The sequence below is a fragment of the Cylas formicarius genome, unplaced genomic scaffold, assembly GCF_029955315.1.
Source record: "Cylas formicarius isolate icCylForm1 unplaced genomic scaffold, icCylForm1.1 PGA_scaffold_10__41_contigs__length_53128322, whole genome shotgun sequence".
NCBI lineage: Eukaryota > Metazoa > Arthropoda > Insecta > Coleoptera > Brentidae > Cylas > Cylas formicarius.
The window spans coordinates 27,736,925-27,758,089 of NW_026844214.1; the positions used below are offsets into that span (position 1 = coordinate 27,736,925).

The 21,165-nt window shown below is 31.7% G+C and overlaps 1 protein-coding gene and 3 long non-coding RNA genes across 8 annotated transcripts in view; all 4 read right to left on the reverse strand.

Annotated features, from left to right (window-relative positions):
• LOC132696645 (uncharacterized abhydrolase domain-containing protein DDB_G0269086-like) overlaps positions 1–21,165 on the reverse strand; it is a 147,771-nt gene that overhangs the window by 51,484 nt on the left and 75,122 nt on the right. For 2 of the 5 annotated variants that reach the window (XM_060661598.1, XM_060661605.1), the window contains exon 5: positions 1,713–1,925. The exons of the other annotated variants lie outside the window; for them this stretch is intronic. In XM_060661598.1, coding sequence (XP_060517581.1) covers positions 1,713–1,925 — 213 coding nt within the window. The remainder of the gene's footprint in view (positions 1–1,712; positions 1,926–21,165) is intronic. 5 annotated transcript variants of the gene reach the window in all.
• On the reverse strand, positions 4,273–8,771 carry LOC132696696 (uncharacterized). The gene is made up of 3 exons (XR_009618066.1): positions 8,608–8,771; positions 7,836–8,059; positions 4,273–4,417 (listed from the first exon to the last, which is right to left on the reverse strand). It is a non-coding gene; the product is annotated as an uncharacterized LOC132696696 (long non-coding RNA).
• LOC132696703 (uncharacterized) lies at positions 10,013–14,243 on the reverse strand. The gene is made up of 3 exons (XR_009618067.1): positions 14,119–14,243; positions 13,846–14,062; positions 10,013–11,076 (listed from the first exon to the last, which is right to left on the reverse strand). It is a non-coding gene; the product is annotated as an uncharacterized LOC132696703 (long non-coding RNA).
• On the reverse strand, positions 18,822–20,051 carry LOC132696685 (uncharacterized). The gene is made up of 2 exons (XR_009618063.1): positions 19,207–20,051; positions 18,822–19,150 (listed from the first exon to the last, which is right to left on the reverse strand). It is a non-coding gene; the product is annotated as an uncharacterized LOC132696685 (long non-coding RNA).

Sequence of the window (21,165 nt, forward strand, 5' to 3'; positions counted from 1 at the left end):
CTAAGAAAACAATGAGAGACGCTAGTCGCGTAAAATCATATAGAGATAACTAACAGATTAAAAAACGTAAACGAAAACTAATAAAATAAATATAGCAGTGGAATAGACGAGATTGCAACTAGTTTAATACAAATGTCTATTCCATAAGTTAGTAAAGTGTTGTGCATATTAATTAATGAATCCTTTTAAAATGGCGTTTCCCAGACCAACTTAAAACAGCTTTAATAAAACCGCTCTATAAAAAAGGGAGACCCAGAAATAATTACCAATTACAGACCGATCAGAATTTTGGCTAAATTTTCTAAAATATTTGAGATGACTGTTTTTAATAGATGTAAATTGTTCAACAATGATCAGCATGAGTTGTAGCAAAATAAATCAACAAATACAGCTATATTTCAATTTATAAAAACAATTTTGAAACACTTGAAGGGAGGAAGAATGGCTTTAAGCACGTGCTTTCTAGAGCATACGATTTTTATTGTTCAAAAAATTGAATTTTTACGGTCTAAGAGGTAATGTGCTAAAATTGTTTGAATCATCATTATTGGGATAGAAACAACAAGTAAAATTAAACCAAACTGGTAGTTGTTTCCTTTCGGCCCAATTTTATTTATCATTTTTGTGAATGATTTGTATTTTGTAACAAAACCAGAAGAGAGCATCATATGCTATGCGAATGATACCAACCTACTTGTAGGTGGAAACAATGTTACCGAAGTTAGTGCTAAAATAATTTTTGCAAGTGTTTATGACTGGGTTTAAACAAAGAAAAAACAAATTTAGTTTTAGAACTAGATTATGTATAGGTGAAATACCAGATGGCATAAGGAGAGGTAAACAAAATGTGAATATTGTGAAGAGCACTAAATTCTTAAGGTTTACAAATTAACGAATTTCTTGATTGTTCCAAACATATTGATTATTTGGTAAATAAATTAAATTTAGTTTGCTATGGGATTAAAGTTGTTGCAAGCTATATGAATATGGAAAGTTTAAAAAGGATCTATTTTGCAAACTTTCAGTCACGCATGAGGTATGGAATTATTTTTTGGCGAGGTAGTGGTCAATTACAAAAAAGGACTCTTCGTACCATCAAAAAAATGCAATTTGGAGAGAGTTGTAGAGGAGTGTTCAAGGCCGAAGGTATTTTAACCGTATACGCTTTATATATGCAGCATTGATATTCTTTTTCAAAAATAGAATGAACTTCGAGCTGCAAATATTTCACAGATACAAGACTAGAACCTTGAATGCAAATGTAAAAAGTGCATTATAAAACAGTTACTAACAGATTTAGTAGTTGTTAATCATTAATTAATACAATTTAGGTAATGTAATCCTTTCCTTCTTTTATAAAATGTATTAGTAATACAATGTGGTTTCGCAAAATTCGTCTTTGGAAAGGAATACATGTGTCTTTAACAAGTTGCAAACGTATTTGGGGTTTTAAACGGAGGAAGCCCAAGCAGCCATCTGCACGGCACTATAAGAAGAAGTACGAACTTGTTCAATATGTCTTCCATCACTGGTCAAGGTTGAATTGATAAAGTCGTTTTCATCTTTGGTGACGACAGACCAGTAAAAGGAAATTAATGTAATTAATACTAAAAGTTTGGTAGGTATGTTTAGAAAATCTACTTATCAATGAATGGAGAGTTATATGATAACATGACGCATTAATGCTATTTCCCTGCTTGCGGTATACTTACTCCTTTCAAGTGATAGTAGCGGTCGGACGGCAATGTATATTTGTAATAAAGGTATCTGTAATACGGATAATAAGGCCACACGTCCGAATAGTAGTTCAAGCTTCTGAGTGGCCAGTAATAGTTGTAATACAGGGTGAGCGGTCGGTAGTACCTTGTCGTTTCGGGATAGTATAAATAATCGATACCTCGGATTGGACTTATATAAATCATCTTCTGCAAAATTCACAAAATTCAGTACATTGAATATACATGGTGTTTTGTAATACATGTTCGATATTGCACAGGATAATTGTTCGATTATTTTTAAGAAAAAAATTAGATGAAGCTTGAACAAAGAAGGACATCGTTTCCGATCTATCGGGTGACCCAAATTTTACGGCCTATTAAAACGGATAAACCGATGTACTTGAAATTATACAGAGTAATGTAAGAGGAAGTGCTCTATCACGCTAAAATATTATCAAATGTGCAGTGTTGCCGCTTTAAAATAAATGTGACAACATCTTGATTACTTCAAATGTCACTTGCATATCATCTCATTCTAAGTATGTCGACTGGAAATAAATAATAATTTGGTTTAACTGTAAACCGAACTTTTCCAGACAGTTCCAGGAAGGGCTCAGGTATACCACTTTAGATGGAATATGCAGGGTGTTTAAAAAAAAATTTAATATCTACATTCTTTAATTCTTAACTTTAACTCTTAATTCTTTAATTTTAGAATTCTAGGAAAGAAACTCGCCCAATTACGAAGTGAAATATCGGACGCCTATTCAAAAACATCATGTATTAACGTCACACGGTAGGAGTGGGAATTTTTTCAGTGTTGATAATATTTCTTGCATATACTGCAACGTCAAAATGGCATCGCACTACGCCACGTAAATAGAAAATAACTTTAAAATATATTTGAAAACTTTCTCTATCCACCTTTACTAATAACCTTATGAATTTACCAATTTTGCTCCCTTAAATTAATCAAACCCGTGTAAATATTTCATCAAAGGCATCAGGCGGAAATTATTTTAGAGAAACTGCTAAATTTCAATTACCCGTAATCCCCCCATAAATCTCTTCCAAAATCAACTCTCCACCCTCTACTAATCTTTCGTCTTTTCGTCAACTTAAACTCGAACGCAAAATGTTTTTTGTTTTTGATTTTGATCCGAGAAAAACATTATGCCTCTTTCTATTTATTGCAATTGTTTTTGACGTTTGATTTGACGAAATTGCTCGAAAGAGATTTTTGGCGATTTTTTAAGATATGTAGATCAACATAATTTGGATATATTTTTTTAAATGTTCAGAATTAAAAAACAGGTTTAAAGAAAACTTGATATTCACCTCATTTAAAGAATTTTGTATCATTCTTGCAGTATGTGGTCGGGTATTATAAAACTCCACTTGTAATCTGGCAAACTTATTAGATTGATATTATATCCCGTATTCCATTTCATAAGTGAGTAAAGGACGTGAAAAAAATAAATTAATTAACTCTGAAGTTGGCCCTAATTTTAGTGGTTAAGTTTGATGATTATAATGTAACATTTCTATTTTGTAAGCTACAGAGATTACATTTGTAATAAATTAGACAAAATATAGTGTGTTTTATAGTGGGTTAGTAAAAAATTGAAGTATGAAAGTATGAAGTAAATAAATGTCAAATGTCAAATAACCAAAACTAGCAGCTGTAGACTCGATAATAGATAAATTCAGATTTATATATTTAAAATTTTGGAATTTAAACTGAACTGACTCAAAAGACTGCAAAAAATAATACAACTTAAGGAAAACTCTGGTATACCACATTTTTGGAGATTTCCAAAACAATATTTTTCATTATTACAAAAATTTGAATAATTAGCGGGGATCAGAGGGTAGAAGGATTTTTTTTTTAGTTTTGAAGAATTTTGTACCATAGCAAAATTTAAGCAAATCATTTGTTTGCGAGAGGGACAAAAAATCTACCCAGAAAAACTTGCCGTCCTTTAATCTTTAAAATGCTTAAAATGACGATCATCCAGGAAATGTTGACCACACTAAATTTTAAATTGATTTCTTTAAAAGTGATTGAGATATTTAAATTAATAAAAAAGAAAAAAAAATTGACCACCTCCGCTACTTATCAAGATCAGTTTTGTGTATATAAACTTATTTGCTTAAAATAATATAAGAATTATCTCTCATTTCTGAGTGTGCCATAAAACCTAAATCACCCTGTATGGATAATATATTTTCAGCAGCACCCATCAGCTGTTAACAAGACTCGAGACTTCAGAGTGAATCGGAAAAACATCAAATGATTTTTATTAAATGGATTTGGTAGCTGATTGCTTAATTTGAAAGTTGTTAAAATTCTTTTTTATCATCACGACATTATTATTTGAATTGGTATACAATGAACGACAAAACAAAATACCGCAAATTGCTAAATTAAACCATATATTCAAAACATCTAATTGATATTGGTTTTTAATAAATACACAGATCCCAACGTTGACAGTGACGAATAAAATTCCGTCGGCTCCATTAATTAAACGGGGGGATTGGAAGAAAACGATTTGGTTTATTGAGACACGTCTATTTACAGGTAGTCGAGACAGGTTACATCGATATGTTTATTTCACCAAAATACAAGCGCCGAGGCGACAAGTCCGTTGTTTCAAATTTAAACGTCCGTTTTAAAAGTAAAGATTGTTCCGCAGCTGAAAATAAAAAATTTGTTAAATTTATTCGATATCCAAGAAAACCGAAAAAAAAATCAAAATTTTCTTAAATTTATTTGTTCACTTGAAAAGCAAAACTAAATAATGAAAAAAAAAATAAAACAAATTAAAGAGAAGTTAGATAAAATGATATTTTTTATAAAATTAATTAATTTTTCAAAGAAACTTCCACAGGCTACTGTAATACTTTTTATAAAACTTCTGGATTCCTCCTGCGTCAGTTTTTGTTGAGTCAAACTATCTAACGTTTCGCCAATCATCCTGTTGGCTTCTTCAGAGCTTGACTAAAACTGGCTCGCATTTTGCTCTCTGCCTGCTTTTATATTGTTTGAGGGGGGCGGAGCTAAATGAGGGGCATAAACACCGTCTCGGATAACTGATTCCCATATTGGTGACATATAGAGACCTGAGTCGCGGTTAAGTTTGTAAGGTGCTTATAGATTTCTATAGACTCTTGGATTTTTCGTTGGTAGAAGAATTTATATACTAAAATCCGAGAATCTGGAACCAAACCTTCTCACCTTAATTTAAAAATGCTTGTCTGGAACATGTGTTACTTATAACGGTCAACGCTGAGAACAGCTATGGGTTCTCCACTATCATTAGTCATCGCAAATATGTTTATTGAGAAGAAAGCTCTCGACAGTTTCCATCTAAAAGTAAATTTATGGAAACGCTATGTGGATGATACTTTTGTTAGTTGGCCTCATGGTCAACAATCCGTAGTACATTTTCTTAGACATTTAAACACTATACACCCTAACATACGTTTTACCAATGAAATAGAAACCAAAAACAACCTCCCATTCTTAGATATTCTTATCAATAGAAAATCAGATCTAACATTGGGTCATTGTGTTTACAGAAAAACTACGCACACAGACCGACACCATAATGCATTGTCTCATCACCATCCTGCCCAAAAATCGTCGGTGATGATTTTTGTTTACAGAGCCGTAAAACTATCTCAGCCCGAGTAATTGAACTCACACCTTACCTCTGCTCTTCTTCAGATTTACCACTTATCCAAAAACCTCTCAACATCTTCTATCGGTCAAAGACAAAATTCTATTTGAGATGCCAGGAGTTTATGGCATTCCATGCATACGTGCATTAAGACTAAGACAAATAAACTCATCAGCAGTTGCCGAACACAATCATGAAACCGGACATAAAATTTTATTCTTGCTTGTAATCATTTATTCTACCAACGAAAAATCCGAGAGTCTATAGAAATCTATAAGCAACCTGACAATCTTAACCGCGACTGAAGTCTCTACCTGTCACTAATATGGGAATCACTCAGACGGTGTTTATGCCCCTCATTTAGCTCCGCCCCCCTCAAACATTACAAAAGCAGATGCAGATAAAATGCAAGCCAGTTTTGGTCAAGCTCTGAAGAAGCCAAGAGTTTTATTAAAAATTAATTAATGTTATAATTAGTAATTTTAGTAATTATAATCAATAAATTGCTTAATCTTAACAGTCCTAAAATTTTTCTTATTTCCTATCCTGGATATTTTTCAGCAAATTTTATTTTTTCATTTTAAAATTGAAATTTTTGAATAGTTGAAAAATGTAAAATACATTAAGGAGTTAAAAAAAAATACCGTAACAAAATATTAAATAAACTTTCAAAAAAATAACTTTACTATACTGTGCTACACTTATGACAAAAGAAAATCTTGATTTTCATGTTTTAATCTCTGCTATTCTAAGAAGACTTCTTCATCCCTACTAAAAAAGTGTACTGAGATTATTTAATTTTATTTTTAAAAAATTGAAACCCTCAAGACTGTTTCAATTCTGCGCTACTAAAAATACACAAACTTTTCTCCAAATAAACAAAACAACAAGAATGGAAACCAAAAATAAAGAATTTAACTGCTGTGAAGTCTGACTTTGATATATCAAAATATAATATACAATATACTATATATAACAGGCAATAATACATATAACATACAAAATATGTCGTTTAATTCAAAAATGCTTTAATATAGGGCGTGTTCTATTTAGAATAGGGAAGAACAAATAAGATAAATAATAATAAACAGGACACCCGGAAAATAATATTTGAAAAGATATATATTTGATATATGATTATAATTGTATCATAAATAACAGATGTATTTTACCGGAAATCCTCGCTTAAAAGGTCTAAACTGATTGGACAATTTAAGTCTGGATAATAAGTTCCGAAATACGGTTTGCGACAAAAACGCTCCCAGCCAGGCACAGAAAAAGTTGAAGCCGGTTGTAAATGGGCACTTTCCGGGTTATTCTTTTCTTTTAGTTTCTCAGGAGCGCTAATGGCCCAACTACCTTAATTTATCTTCTCGAAACTTCCTTTGAAGAGAAACATGTGTTTTCGAAGTCGATGGTTTGGATTTGTTGATAATTGAGAGTCAAAAAGTCGAATCGGAAATTTTGCTTTAATTCGCAATTATCATCATTCATTTGGTGCACTAAATTCATTCAACATTATTGTCTTTGGAAATTATGGAAATACGGAGTGCGGTATCGGTTGAATCCACATAACTACTAGAAATTTTCGAAGTGACGATGAAAAAAATATTTTTTCGTGGAGAAGGGAATGATTTACTCTAACCGGCACGTTGAGCCATTTTGTTTCTAAACTGCGATTTTCACACACTTAACTAGTTTTACTAGAACATTTAAGGAGATCTAAGTAAATAAAAATTTGATTTACAATTTATGCAAATGTATTTATTTCTGTATTGGCGAATGTGAGGTTAACTATATCTATACTTAATTCTTTCATGCATGACGTTTCACCTCATCTGGAAATTATGAAATAGTTTATTTTAAGCTAGATTACAAGCATCACTTGGGAGATCTATTCAAGAAGTCGAACTGAATCAACCGGAGATTTTTAATATGTACAAATTTGTTATTATAAACGTATGAGATTTTTAAAAAAAACTTCAATTCTCTGGGATAATTGACTGTACACATGTGGTAATATTAATTGCAGAACATCCAAAACTTCTTTATGTTAACATGGAAACCTCGATGTTGGAATTGCCTTTTTCAAAATTCATTTTTCAATAACCGTTCTTCGTAATTTCCAATCCTTAGTAGCTTCAGAACAGCTACCTAAAATATTTGTAAGTGCTTATCATAGATGCCGGCTGTGTCTTTGAATAAAATATGGGATAAATTTTCCGGAAGGCAGGCAGCGCTTTGCATGTTTTATATTAAATTCTTTCATTTTGTACAGAGGATGCTGAAATATTTCAGCTAGTTGAATCAGCAATTTTTTTCTCAGTTTGTATGGCCACTCCTTCTGCAAATCATTTAAACGTAATTTTTACGGTATTAGGTCCACTATTTTATATCTAAGCTATATAGTTGAATTCAAGTTGAAACTTACTCGGACATCTCTGAGCGACACTTCCGAGGGTTTGTAATCCAAATAGTGCTGAAACAGACGACGAGTTGACCAATAATATGGAAACCAGACCCTCGATCTGTACGACCAATCGTCCAATATGGTAACGGGTGGCGAAAATTTGTAATTCCTAAAGTATTTGGAGTCGGGCCAATACGTGTAATCGTACCCGTGGATTGGATCATATCTTGTCTCGATCATTTTCGCTAAAAATAAGTGTATATACAGTGACGGCAAACTAATTGGAAACGATAGCTTACGATGATTTTAATTGTTGGTACTAAGAAATTTGTTCAAGATATTTCAATCAACTTAAGCACTTGTTAAATACTCAAATATACTCAATTCTTTTTTTTAAATCGGCTTCTCCTTATTTCGATAACTAGCAGCGTAGTTGCAATTGATAGGAGCCTAATTCAATTAGATTGTGTTTCGTTCCAGGAGTTCCCTTAAGGAAGGTATTTGATAAAAAATGTAAGACATTAAAAAAAATCATGCTTTAAGTAAATATTAAATATCATACGTAAATGTAACTATTTAATTAAAGTTAAATTGTCCACATATTATTTGACACATATTGGGTTTTCACTGTCCCAAATTTAAAAATAAATAAGTAAATAAGGAAAGCTTAGCAGTGCCTGAACTCCAAACCCTTAGTCATATTTGAAAAAAGGTTACGCTTACGCAAGATAGAGAAGAATAAATTACATTCCACCATTTGCCTTAGAAAAAAGGTAAAAGAAACGGTACTTACTCGAATATTATTTCACCTGGTTTCCACGAAAATGGCAAAACAAACGCCTTGCCCGAAAACTTCACCTGGTTGTTTGCATCAACAGGATAATTCGCTGAAACGTTGCCAAAAGCCGGTCGTCCAGCCCCGTCTCTATTGCATTGCCTGCTGTGACTAAGGCTTTCCCAAAACATCTACGTTTTCTCTATTATTTACTTTTTGACTCACGTTCTGACGTCACCCCGGAATGCGTAAAAACACTCCGCGATTTTATAAATAAGCCGGAAATGTGGGTTAGTCGTCGACATTTTTGTTTTGTCCGGGTTTTGGTTGATAATTATATTCGCCGCGTAATAAATAGTTAATAAATGTTTTAAAAGTAATGATTGCTGAATGATTCTAACAGACACGTTTTTTTTATCCTGCTGTAATTACACTTCCATCCCTGATATACAGAATGAGTCGAAAACAGAGGTTCAATTACTGTTCCTTTGTGTGAAAATATTTTTAGTTTGTAATTTTTCATTATATTAAATAAATATAGCAGTTTTTCAGATATATATTTTTTAATGTTGAAGACTTAAAACCTTGCTACTCGTTGTCGATCTGACATAACATTGTCGAAAGTCCTCCTTGGACCTACTGTTCGACGCAGAAGAGTGAGGTTTTACGTTAAAATCTGCTAACTCATAAAAGGTTTTTGTTGCAATAATTTCCAAAAAAACAAAATGATTTTTATTGAAATCTGACCGAAATCGACTATAAAATGTTACCATTCAAGCTAGAAAGTGAGGTTTTAGAGCTTAATCTAAGACTAAGTTTGTTAGTTTTTAGAGGCAGAGTTTTAAGGCAAACGTTTAGAAGTGGTGCTCTTAAATTAGTATTTAGAGTAGCTAAAAATTCTTCTAAAGGACCTAGCTCCAAAACCACCTCTAAAAGCTTTAAAAGTACTAAAACCAGATTTCGCGCCATTTATTATACCGAAATTTACATCAAACCCGGAAATATAAATTTAAAATTTCACGTTTTACAGTAAAATTTTCTACTCGATTTTGAACAGATTTCAATCTAAATCTGCGTTTCTAACACGCATTGTAATGGAATCATCAACGAACCAAAATTTTATCAATGTACGCCTACATATATACATACAGTAATACAGTTCGTTGAATACAGCCCATACTTTACATTTTTTTTCTCTTGTAGTTTTCGAGATGTTGTAGAATAATTATCTACTAAATTAAAAATTAAAATTAATAGCTATTTTCATTACAGACAGCTTAAAAAAAAGCTTCTTTTGTTTTTTTTTTTTTCTATTTAGTAAAAATATCTAATATAACACGAATTATTTTCATGTAACATTTCAAGTACGCTCCAAAATTAAAAAAGGCCTACATTGTCAAAAAAATACTCGGAATTGTTCGATAGAAATGGCACCACAGCGACACTGAGTATTTTCAAACGTGTAAAGTTCCATTGACAGTGTGAGACGCGCTGTATATTTCAGCTTTTAACAATATAAAATTAACCATAAGCTCGTAGTTTTCTTCATGCGTATAACAACATTGTTATGTTGCTATTATTAATACCTATACACTATTTAGAAACGTTAATTAAAACAAAAAGTAATGATGCGAGAGTTTTTCATACAACTTTAAATGGATTTAAACTTTTCTGCAATTGAAGGGAAATTATCACACGAATCGAAACGCATTCGTTTCCCACTCAGTTTAAACATTCGGTTATTTAACTTCGCGAATATTAATCAAATTATTTTAAACTATGACCGGAAGTCGAATGCTCTTGCATATTCTATCATCGTCCAAAAGCAATTATAGCTATACTCGGTGTAGACCGAACAAAAATATCTCTGTGGTTCATCGATTTGCAAAAGCAGTCAGTTTGACAGTTCTAGCACAGGTTTTATTAAATTGAATAATTTTTTGATGTTTACCATGAGACTAAGCCAATGCATTGCTTAAAATTGATTTGGTGTTAATAACAGCACAATATATTGTTCTGGTATCGTGCAGACCCTTGTTTAGGAGAAAGTAATGTTTCCCGTAAACAATAAATAAATAAATAAATAATAACAATGGCAGCACAGTAACCGTCATGGAAATAAAAGAATCACAGGCTTAATCGTCAGCCAGATACGTTTTGGTTTAGGGCTTTTAGCAGTTTCACGAAAATGAAAGCTGGGGGCTGTGACCACGACCTTCATGACGACCTTGATTTGAAAAGAAATCTTTCATATTTTACCATTTACATTTCTAAAACTAAGCAATTAAATATTGTCATGATGGGTATTAAATCGCACAATAAACAAATTAGTTACTGCAAAGAAACAAAGTAATTTGGAATTTAAACTAATATATTTCAATTAGGATACAATTTCTAAGACACACATATCATTGCTTTACGTCTAAACTTGTTCCAGAATAACTCAATTGCTTACCAGTAAGTATGGACGTACTGATGTTGTCTCAACTAAAAAATAATAAGCCAAGTTAACTTTCGAAGCTAATTAATACGAAATGCAATTTTGTGGTCGCTTTTTTTGTTATTCGTTAAAGAAAATTTCTTGGGCTAACGAAAATTTACTTCCAAGAGACCCCTGAATCCTTCATATGCAAAATGACTTTAGGTCAATTTTTAAAATGCTGCTTAGTATATTGTAGCTTTGAGGTTCTAAATAAAACCCTTGGGCTTAGTTCGATCCTATGTCCAGTTATCGAGAGATCGATGTTCAAAGCTGGGTAAAGGTGAATTTCAATAATTTTCCAAATATTTTAACAATAATCAATTACAAATAAAGACTATACTTTTTGGAGAACATTTTTAAGGGGGTATTTTGCTTACTGTATGGTTTTTAAATTTTACAATTTCTTCTTTACAATTAAAAGGTATGCAAAATTCAAGCGCCTAATTTAGGACCGATAGTGTGCATCTTGAAAACAAACAGCCATATTTTCACAAAACTCCGGCATTTTTTATACAACGGCAAAAAACTTACGAGGGGATTCTTTTTTTTAAACAAATGATAGTTTGTATTACAATTAATACTAAATTTCTATTTGCGTGCCCGTAGATAAAATGCATCTAGCATTTCTGCATTAGTGTACTTCACCATTAGTAAATTAAGCCTCCCAATATTGAACAATTTAATGATTATATAATAAATTTCAAAGTAAATTAGTCATATTTTCCATTCAAACTAGCAATGTCAGATAAAGCAATAACAAGAAACGCCTTATAAAGTGAAAGCAATCCACTAGATTTTTTTTACGTAATATTTTATAGTTCCATCTATTTTCGTTTTAAAAATTAAAAATAAAAGCATTACTTTTTCGCCATATTTGTAGCCCGATATATCGATATGAATCGCCAACTTAAGTTGCTCGCTTTTACTTGTATATCGATAACCAAAATATGACAATATATTAGTTGTCATACATGGCTTAGTCCGACAGATGATAAGTAAAAAGTATCAAAATAAATAGTAACTAAAAATTCAGATTTTCACGAAATTATATATTTTTACATGATAATTGTTTCGACAACACCGTGTCTTTATCAACATCAACATTTAATAAAGACCCGGTGTTGTCGAAACAATTGTCATTTAAAAATATATAATTTCGTGAAAATCTGAACTTTTAGTTCTTATTTATTCTGATAAATTTTCATCAAGTAAAAACCACCTCAGTTCAATTTTTAAAAAGTATCAATTTAATTTTCCATTTTTTAAATCTAATTTCACACTTTTATAAGGATTTTGTATGAATTTAAGCGAGGATAAGACATAAATAACGTTACTAAAACATATATTGCGCCATCCTATAGTATGTCAATAATTAAATGATTTTATTCTACTTAATTCCTCAACAAGAAATGCATAGTTTTTAAATCTACTTTGATGGTTTTTCAAATTTTTCAGTTTTTTCAACATTTAAAAAAAATCTAAACTGCTATTATTCAAATCATATTTCATTTAATTATAAGGGGAGGGCGATATTTACGGTGGTTACTTATTCTATTTAATTTCTATTTAATGACATCGGGCCAAAATAATGTGCCACAATTTTGCATACTTTGGATGGTAATAAAATAAACCTTTATGTAATAGTATATTATTTAGCAAGTGCGGTAAACGGCATTTGACTCACGAGTTTATTTGATACGAACGGAGCGAGTGTTTCATAAACGAGTGACTTAAACAGTTTACCGAACATGTTGCACACTATACTTTTTTTAAGTTAGTTTTTAGGTACATTTCCGCAAAATAACACGAATACACTGATATGACCGTCATAATTGGCAAACGTCAAAATTCAAGACGTATCCGATTGCTCTCAAACCCGTGCGGCAAAATCCCGGAAATGTCCGAAGTGGCTCGGAACCGTCGGAAACGAAACTGACGTGGTAAAATGACGCTTCCCGCATGCTATATCGGTGTGTAAGTAGGTATTTTATAGACGGGAGTAGAAAATAGTATATTATGCAACAAGTGCGGTAAACGGAATTTGACTCACGAGTTTATTTGACACGAGCGGAGCGCAGCGGAGCGAGTTTTTAGTAAACGAGTGAGTTAAAAAGTTTGCCGAACGTGTGGCATACTATACTTTTTCTACGACAGTTAGTTTTTTTGTACATTTTCGCAAGACAACACAAATACATTCACTGACATGACCGTCAGAATTGACAAACGTCAAAATTCATAGCGTGGGAAATATCTCCGAAAACATCCGATCGCTCCTAAATCCGTGCGGTAAAATCCCGGAAATGTCCGAAATGGCTCGGATTCCTGGGAAACGATACTGACGTGGTAAAGTGACGCTTCCCGTACGCTAGATCAGTGGGTAATTAGGTATTTTACAGACGGGAGTAGAAAAATGTTTTGGTTCAGCCTTTATGAAAAAATTGCATGGCAGTATGATTTTGTTTATTATTAAAATTATTAAAAATCCCCTTGTCCAACTTTGTCCGGTCAGTCAGTCAAGAACTACAGCACACTAAATTTTTTAAAAATTGGCTGAAAGTTATTTTGCATAAGATAAGTTAATTAGAAGTTTAGACTGTCCAAACTTAAAAACAAAAAAGACGTCAACATACACAACCCGGAATAATTGTTGGATTAGACCGGAAAAGTGAAAATTTCAAATTGAAACCGAGAGATCTGACACGATTATCATAATGGCTTAAGGCTAAAACTATACCATGGACCTAGTTCAGTACATTAAATCAACTCAAACATACTCTCAAATCTCTTCGAAGCAAGTTGTTCAAATAAGTTCTGAAATCTCGGAGCGGCGTATAAATGTACCAATACTCTGGCCAACTCCCATAATAATCCAAAGGTTTGTTAATTTTGTAGTCCGGTATGTCAATGGGTACATATTTTGAGCTAGGCCAGCACTCGTAATCTATCACGCCATGTAGAGGCTTGTACTGTAGATCCAACATTATCTTATCACTAAAAAATGAAATTTTAAATGGAAATATAAACGAATTGTATCCCAGAATACTTACGATGGTGTCGTATGTTTTTACACAGGTTCGTTCGTGCAAAGTTCGCTGGTGTTGTGACAAATATTTGCAAAAATATGAGCCTAGCGAGAAATTTGTTGGATGTTTTCCAATACGTGCGGCATGCAAAATAGCGCTTTTTATTCATCGATTTTATAAAGGCTGAATTTAGAAATGAGAACACTAAGAAAATATGTGACTTTTACTGTTAAAATCAATCACCAAAATATAGTCCATAGATTATTATACATGTTGGAGATCCAAGTTGCATGTTAAGTGATAACGGAAATCAGTTTCGTTCATTATTCAATTCTTAAACAATTATTACGTAAAAATCAAATACACTTTATTATATTTCCCTCAAGGAAATATGACCGAAAAAGTCAATACAAAATGGTCTACTTGTTTAAAAGATAATGACTACTTTTGGAACAATATTGTGCATTCTATTACCAGATATACTTCCTTTTTTTGTCATTTTGGTCGTGCCGAGAAAAATAAAATTTGCAAAATTTTTAAATTTTCTAAATATACTAATATGGTCAAATTAGCTGTTCGACGTTAAATAATCTCTACAAATGTGAAGTGAAAATAAAATTCTGAAAGAAAACAAAGTCAGACCTCTGCTCTAAGGCCTATTTGTTAGATGAAGGTCCTTACATAGCATCCATAGAAATAAGTCGTAACTGCTATGTCATAATATTGTAAATCTGAAGCTTTTTAAGCAATTGGGTTGTAATGTGATTTATTTTATATTTATTAAAATGGTATTATTTTTTCATGTAATCTTATTACCAAAAAATAATGCGGGTAGATGTGGTATTTCAAGGATTTTGCGATCACATCGGCAACAAGGCTAGTGTCCGATGGGTGATTTAAAATAGGAGAAAGAGAGAATTGAAGAATATAGCTACGTTTTTCTGAATAACTCGATTATTTATTCCAACGATCTACGACCCTATTAATAATATCGAGTGTTTTCTCAATCAAATATTACTATATTACTATTATAAAAACCCAGTCTCTGCATATTTGGATATTTCTTAAAACAAGTGCGGGATATTGAATTAGATTATTCAAGGATTTTTTTTTATAAAATTTACAGTTTAAATTCAAGTTCAAATAATTTAGGAGAGTGTTGTATATTGTACCAACATTTATAAATTATCTTTTGAACAATTATATTTTAAAAATAATTTATTAAAAAACAATTCTGAAACTATCATTGAATAAGTTTTTTCTTAAATTTCCTTTAATCTTTTGTCTTCGACAACGAATCGCCCCCTTAAATTTTTCGCATTTGATTTGAAACACTATGTATATAATAACAATTAATAAAATGACTAATTTTTTTACTCACGGAAATGATAATATAATATAATAATAATATATTAATGGAAGTACAAAGGCAATATTCAATGAAAAATTAACATTCACAAGTAAATGAGAGATATATCTCAACAAAAACTTTTAAAATTCAAAAAGAAAATATAATTATAATACGAAGAAAGTGAAAAAATAGAAACAAACAGTACATATGACAGAATAAAAGAAACAACTCAGCTCAGCTATACAATTATACATCTTAATCGGACAATTTTAAATTGATGTTATCAATCGAAAAATTAAATCTTTGTGGTTTACTAAGTTTCATGGATATGATCATGTATATTTCTGTCTTGGTATTATTCAATTTCACTACATGGGATTTAAATTCACACATCAATTGAAGATCACCATTATCAATAGCGAAATCAATGTCAAGCAAGGATAGATATAGTATAATTGTTGGTCATCCGCAAACTGATAGAATTACATAAGTTGAAAAAAGCTGTAAAGTTGGTTGTGTAAATCGAAAAATCTAGATAGCTCAAGATAGTACCTTAGAGAAATACCTTATGAAGATCTTAAATGGCGGAGTAGGCCATTTCTGTATAACAGCACCAAGTTCCTTAAAATTATTAGTTTTTTGTGGTTGTATTTATTTGTTTCATGGCATAGTTTTTATATGCTATTGTTTTTTCATATGTTTTCCATATAAGTGCAGCAATATACTGCAATACAGTCGGCAATACTTATTCCGATAATGTGTACTAATTCCGAAAGCGGAAACAGTTCACTCAAAAATTTTATGGCAGGTTAGAAATTTGCTTCGGATGTAATTAGTTGGCGGCCTTTCCTTAAAACAGGTCATTCGAAGTTGTCCGTCCTCTATGTATAATTGAACCAATTTGAATTTCCAACGAGATAATGATTCCATCTACTACGGGACATTTTCTTTGTCGAATTTTGTCGAATTTAATTTGAAGAACAAAGGCGATCCTAAAAACAATTTTCCGCTGTAAACTCCTTTATTCCTCGTTTCGTTTAACTATAACTTTGTTTTGTTAAATTGCCGAAACATATTTTTCCATTGGTAATAATCTATAAAAATCAATGTCGGGACACTAATAAAAGGAAACCTCTTTAAAAAAAATTGATTGCAAATAGGTAACCGTAGGTAGGAAGAAAAACTGGATCTAGTTGAATGTTAATATGTTGCTAAAAATTTTCTTCATAATTTTAATTTGCATAATTTTTTTTTGTATTTATTTTTTATTATTATTATTATTTCAAATTTTCTATTTTCCTGCGACTTCTACATTTATTTAGAGTAATTTTCTTTTTTTGTCCGCGCTTTCCCATTCCAAATTGTTATAAATATACCATGTTAATGAGGCTTTACAAAAATCTTTCGTTGGCTACCTATTACAATTAGTCCATCCTATTCCAGTGCCACTTTAATTCTTCATTTTATTAGTTTATTCATAAATCCACTAAAATGTCGATCAAATTATGAAAACCATTTATAAAAGAAATAATTAAATCAATTTCATTTTCTGTTGTACTTATGTTTATGTTTAACTTTAACGTTCTCACTAATGCCTGTGTGGTTTCTTTTTCCCGTGACGAGCGGACTAATAACACCAAGAACTTAAATAAAATATAATATTCAGAAAACAGCACATTAAAACTAATGTTTAAAATTAAAAAATATTTGTTGCTAAACAATTTCTTAATAATCTTCTCCTGCGTTCCGAAGTCTATCATCCACCAAAGGAATTTTCAAATTATCACGCGTAAGCTAAGAATTTTCTGTATATCAAAAAATCTGATCGTCAGGTCGTATAAAAATTATTTGTGGAAAAAACAGAGAATAAAAAATTAAAAAAAAAACATTGCTTTTTTAAGTTTTAAGAGACAAGAAATAATTGTTTCAGTTTTCTTTTGAACGACATGAAAAAGATATCAACATCTAAAGTACCCCTAAAGAATTGAAAACAGTTTGAATTCTAAGTACGGGAGAATTCTGGTAGCAATTTCCTTTTTTACCTGGCCTTTCCGATTCAAAATTATTATATTAAGCACATAGTAATGAGGTCTTTCAAAAGTCGTTCAATGAATATTAATATTAGTTCATCATGGCTCTCTGTTAATTTTTCCTTATTTATTGGTTTAGTCAGGAAAACTACTAAAATAACAACAAAGATATAGTCTCTATCTACTACGAAAAGAAGTTAAAAAATATTAGATAATAATAATAAAAAGCCTTTTAGACAAAAACACATTAGGTAGAATATTAATAATATTAGTTGGGGCCAACATCCAACATTGTTACTTTTAAGCAACTCCCTAAAGTAAACAACCAGTAGCAGCAACACAGAATAGTCCCAAAACTTAAAAAAAAAGTGAAAATGACCACCTGACACCAAAGTAAAATCTAGATACTCACCAAATGATTTTATAGGCAAATTCGTTTTTTAGATTTGGTAAAGCAACAGCCGAAGTTGCTAGATCAGAAATTGAATATACAGAAGTAAAGATAGAAAATCTATTCACATTTTCTGGCCACAAAATTCATCTAGAATTTTACATAAAACAATGATGGATATGGAAATTTACAATTTGTTAATGGGAAATTCTGCGTCTCAAGTGTGTGGAGCTAGTCCGAAAGATATGAAAAATTTAGAAGAGATCTTAAGATGACCGCATCAAAATAAGTCATTTCAATTAGGCCTTTCTACAATAAATGCACACACAATTTTTTGAATGCTTTCTGCATCTGTCATACAGGCAAGACGTAAAAAAATAGCAAGTTCAGGACGCAAATGAAAAAAAAAGTGCATTTGAAGAAAGAAACAAATAAATTATATCTTCTTTTAAATCAGAACTGGGTCTTTTCATTGATTCTGTAAAGGAAAGGTATGAGGATACCTCGGAAAATAATGACAGAAACTGCTGTCGCAGGTTTCTTGAGGTCTGCTCAAAAGCTAACGAAATCACTGAGGTCAATGAAACACTTATTCGTCGTTTTTCCTTTATTCTCCAAGCTTTATTTAATCTTGATTTGATCAATTTAGACCTTGGACACTGCAAAACGGTTTGTAAGACTTTATCCTTGGTTTAATATTCCTGTTTCTATACAGAAACTAGGTACTCACTGATGTCATAAAATCGTTACTTTTATATAAAGAATAGAGCCGTTGTCGAAAACACAATACCAGAAAAATATCAAGAAAAAAATGCAATGAAGATTTAATTCATATTTTTTTAGTTTCGACAGATTCATTGATTTCAAATATAAGAAAATTGCCTGTTAAAAAGGCAAGCACTTTTTCAAGTGAAGGTCGACAAGATTAAATAGATGCAATTTTGCAATTTTGTAGTTTTTCATTTAGCTATTCGTTTATTTTTGATTATTCTGTTTTTTTGTTTTTTTTTTGTTTTCATTTTTTACCATTAACACACAGATGTTAATTACAAATAACATAATTTCACTATTTACGTGACAAGTTTGATTTTAATACAGCTAATTTTGCCAAATTGACAACAGGGGCGTGCCGATTAAAAACACCCAGTAACTTAAATCAAATATAATGTTTACGAATACAATAAAATAAATGCAATGCTAATATCTAACGATGGAACGGGACAATCGCGAAGTTGCCGATTCGAGTATCAGATCACTCTTGTTGGAATAAAGCTGTTGCCTGAACTGAAAGTAAATTATATCCAGTTTTAAAACGAACGCCACTTCCGATAGATACTCACTAACGATGGAGACGTCAGCCAGCGTCTGAACGGTCTATTCCACAATCTAATCTTAAGTTTCATCGGCCAAAAATCGTAAAATTCGTACGATCTGTGAAGCCGATAATCGGGAACGTATCTGGTGTCTCCCAAGTATAACTCGCGTCCATATACGGGATTGTAACGCGCCCTCAATGACATCTCTGCAAGCGTCAATGTAACGAGTGTTTTCCGACGCCTACTCCCAAAAATACTCACTAGCCTATTTTATTAGGCACTGTTGTCGCACCACCGCACTCTACGATCGTTGTGAATAAATGTAGTCGAAATTTTTGCAAAAGTAAACGAAAAGCTTCGTTGGACAAAAGCCAGGCGAGACTATTTTCGTCAATTATAAACTCGCAGAGGACACCACCGCAAACATTTCATTTCTGATTAATTCTTCGAAATTAATCACTCGATGACACTCACATTCTCTTCGTGGTGCACTCAACACTGTTTTATAGAATAGTAGTATGGGCAGACAGTGCTGTTGCAGAAAGGACTTTTATAATGCGAAATAGAGTTACCATCATATTTATTCATTAAAAATTAAAATGTTTCTCATTTACAGTGTCTTTAATTTTAATTACTGTTATTGCAATGGTAATACGCGTGTCGCTGTGCGGGAGCACGAAGGAATATTTCCATACAGACTACCATATCGAAAAGTATTTTCTAACATATGTACTGTGTGTTCCCTTATAACCGTCATTTCCTATTAACTTTCTTATTTCAAGAGATACAAAAGTTTTCATATATAAGAGTTTTGTAGTTCTTTCTTAATTTTTTCAAATCGATAGGAACAAAAAGAAAAAAACATTAAAAAAAATATTTCTTCATACCACAATCTATATTAATTCAGAGAAAAAATATCTTTTTTCCTGTTTTCAAAAATGTAGGGTTTATTTAACTCAATTTTTCTTAAGAGTTGAACGAATTCTGTTTTGACTTTCGAAAATATTTTCAAGGAGGTTGGTGAAGGTTCCAGGATTTTCTATAAATCCAAAACCTTAAATTTTTAAAAATAAATAAATATTGTTTATACATTCAATGAAAATCTACTGAAATTATTAGCAATTTTTTATTTAATCCTTAAATATCTTTAAATAACCGTAGAACCCCAGGACACATGGACGTGTTTATATAAATTACCAATCGAAACGAAAACGAAAAAGTTTCCACGTTATTTTCCAATTCTATGACGCAGGTAATAGTATATTATGCAACAAGTTCGGTAAATGGCATTTAAGTCATGAATTTGGCACGAGCGGAGCGCAGCGGAGCTACTGTTTAATAAACGAATTACTCAAACGTATCGCATACTATACTCTTTCTACTGCCGTTAATTTTTGGGTACATTTTTGCCAAACAACACAATATTTTCACTGACATAATCGTCAGAATTTACAAACGTCAAAATTCAAGCCGTGCGGAAAAATCTGCGAAAACATCCGATTGCTCCCAAATCCGTGCGGTAAAATCCCGGAAATGTCCGAAGGGGCTCGAATCCGTGGGACACGAAACTGACGTGGTAAAGTGACACTTTCCGGACGCTAGATCAGTGTACAAATAGGTTGTAAAATACCTATTTGTACACTAATCTAGCGTCCGGAAAGGAGTAAAAAAATGAATTTTTGGCTTGATATAATGATGAGAATGCAAGGAATACTTCATTACCATTATCCAATTTTGGACCCGAAGGCTTTCCAAATCATTTAGAAGTTCGCCAGTGGATTCTCATCCATCAAAATGTTTTTTTTAATTTTTGATAAATCGAATGGGCATATTAAACACCATATTTTTTAAATCCATTTTCCTCGAAAACGGCTCATTTTATAAGAAAAAAGTCTAACAGGTAACCCACGAAAAAGTTATTGCAGTTTTTGTTGTGTCCCTCAAAATTTAAGACCCCCATTAAAATATTTGTAATTTTAAAAT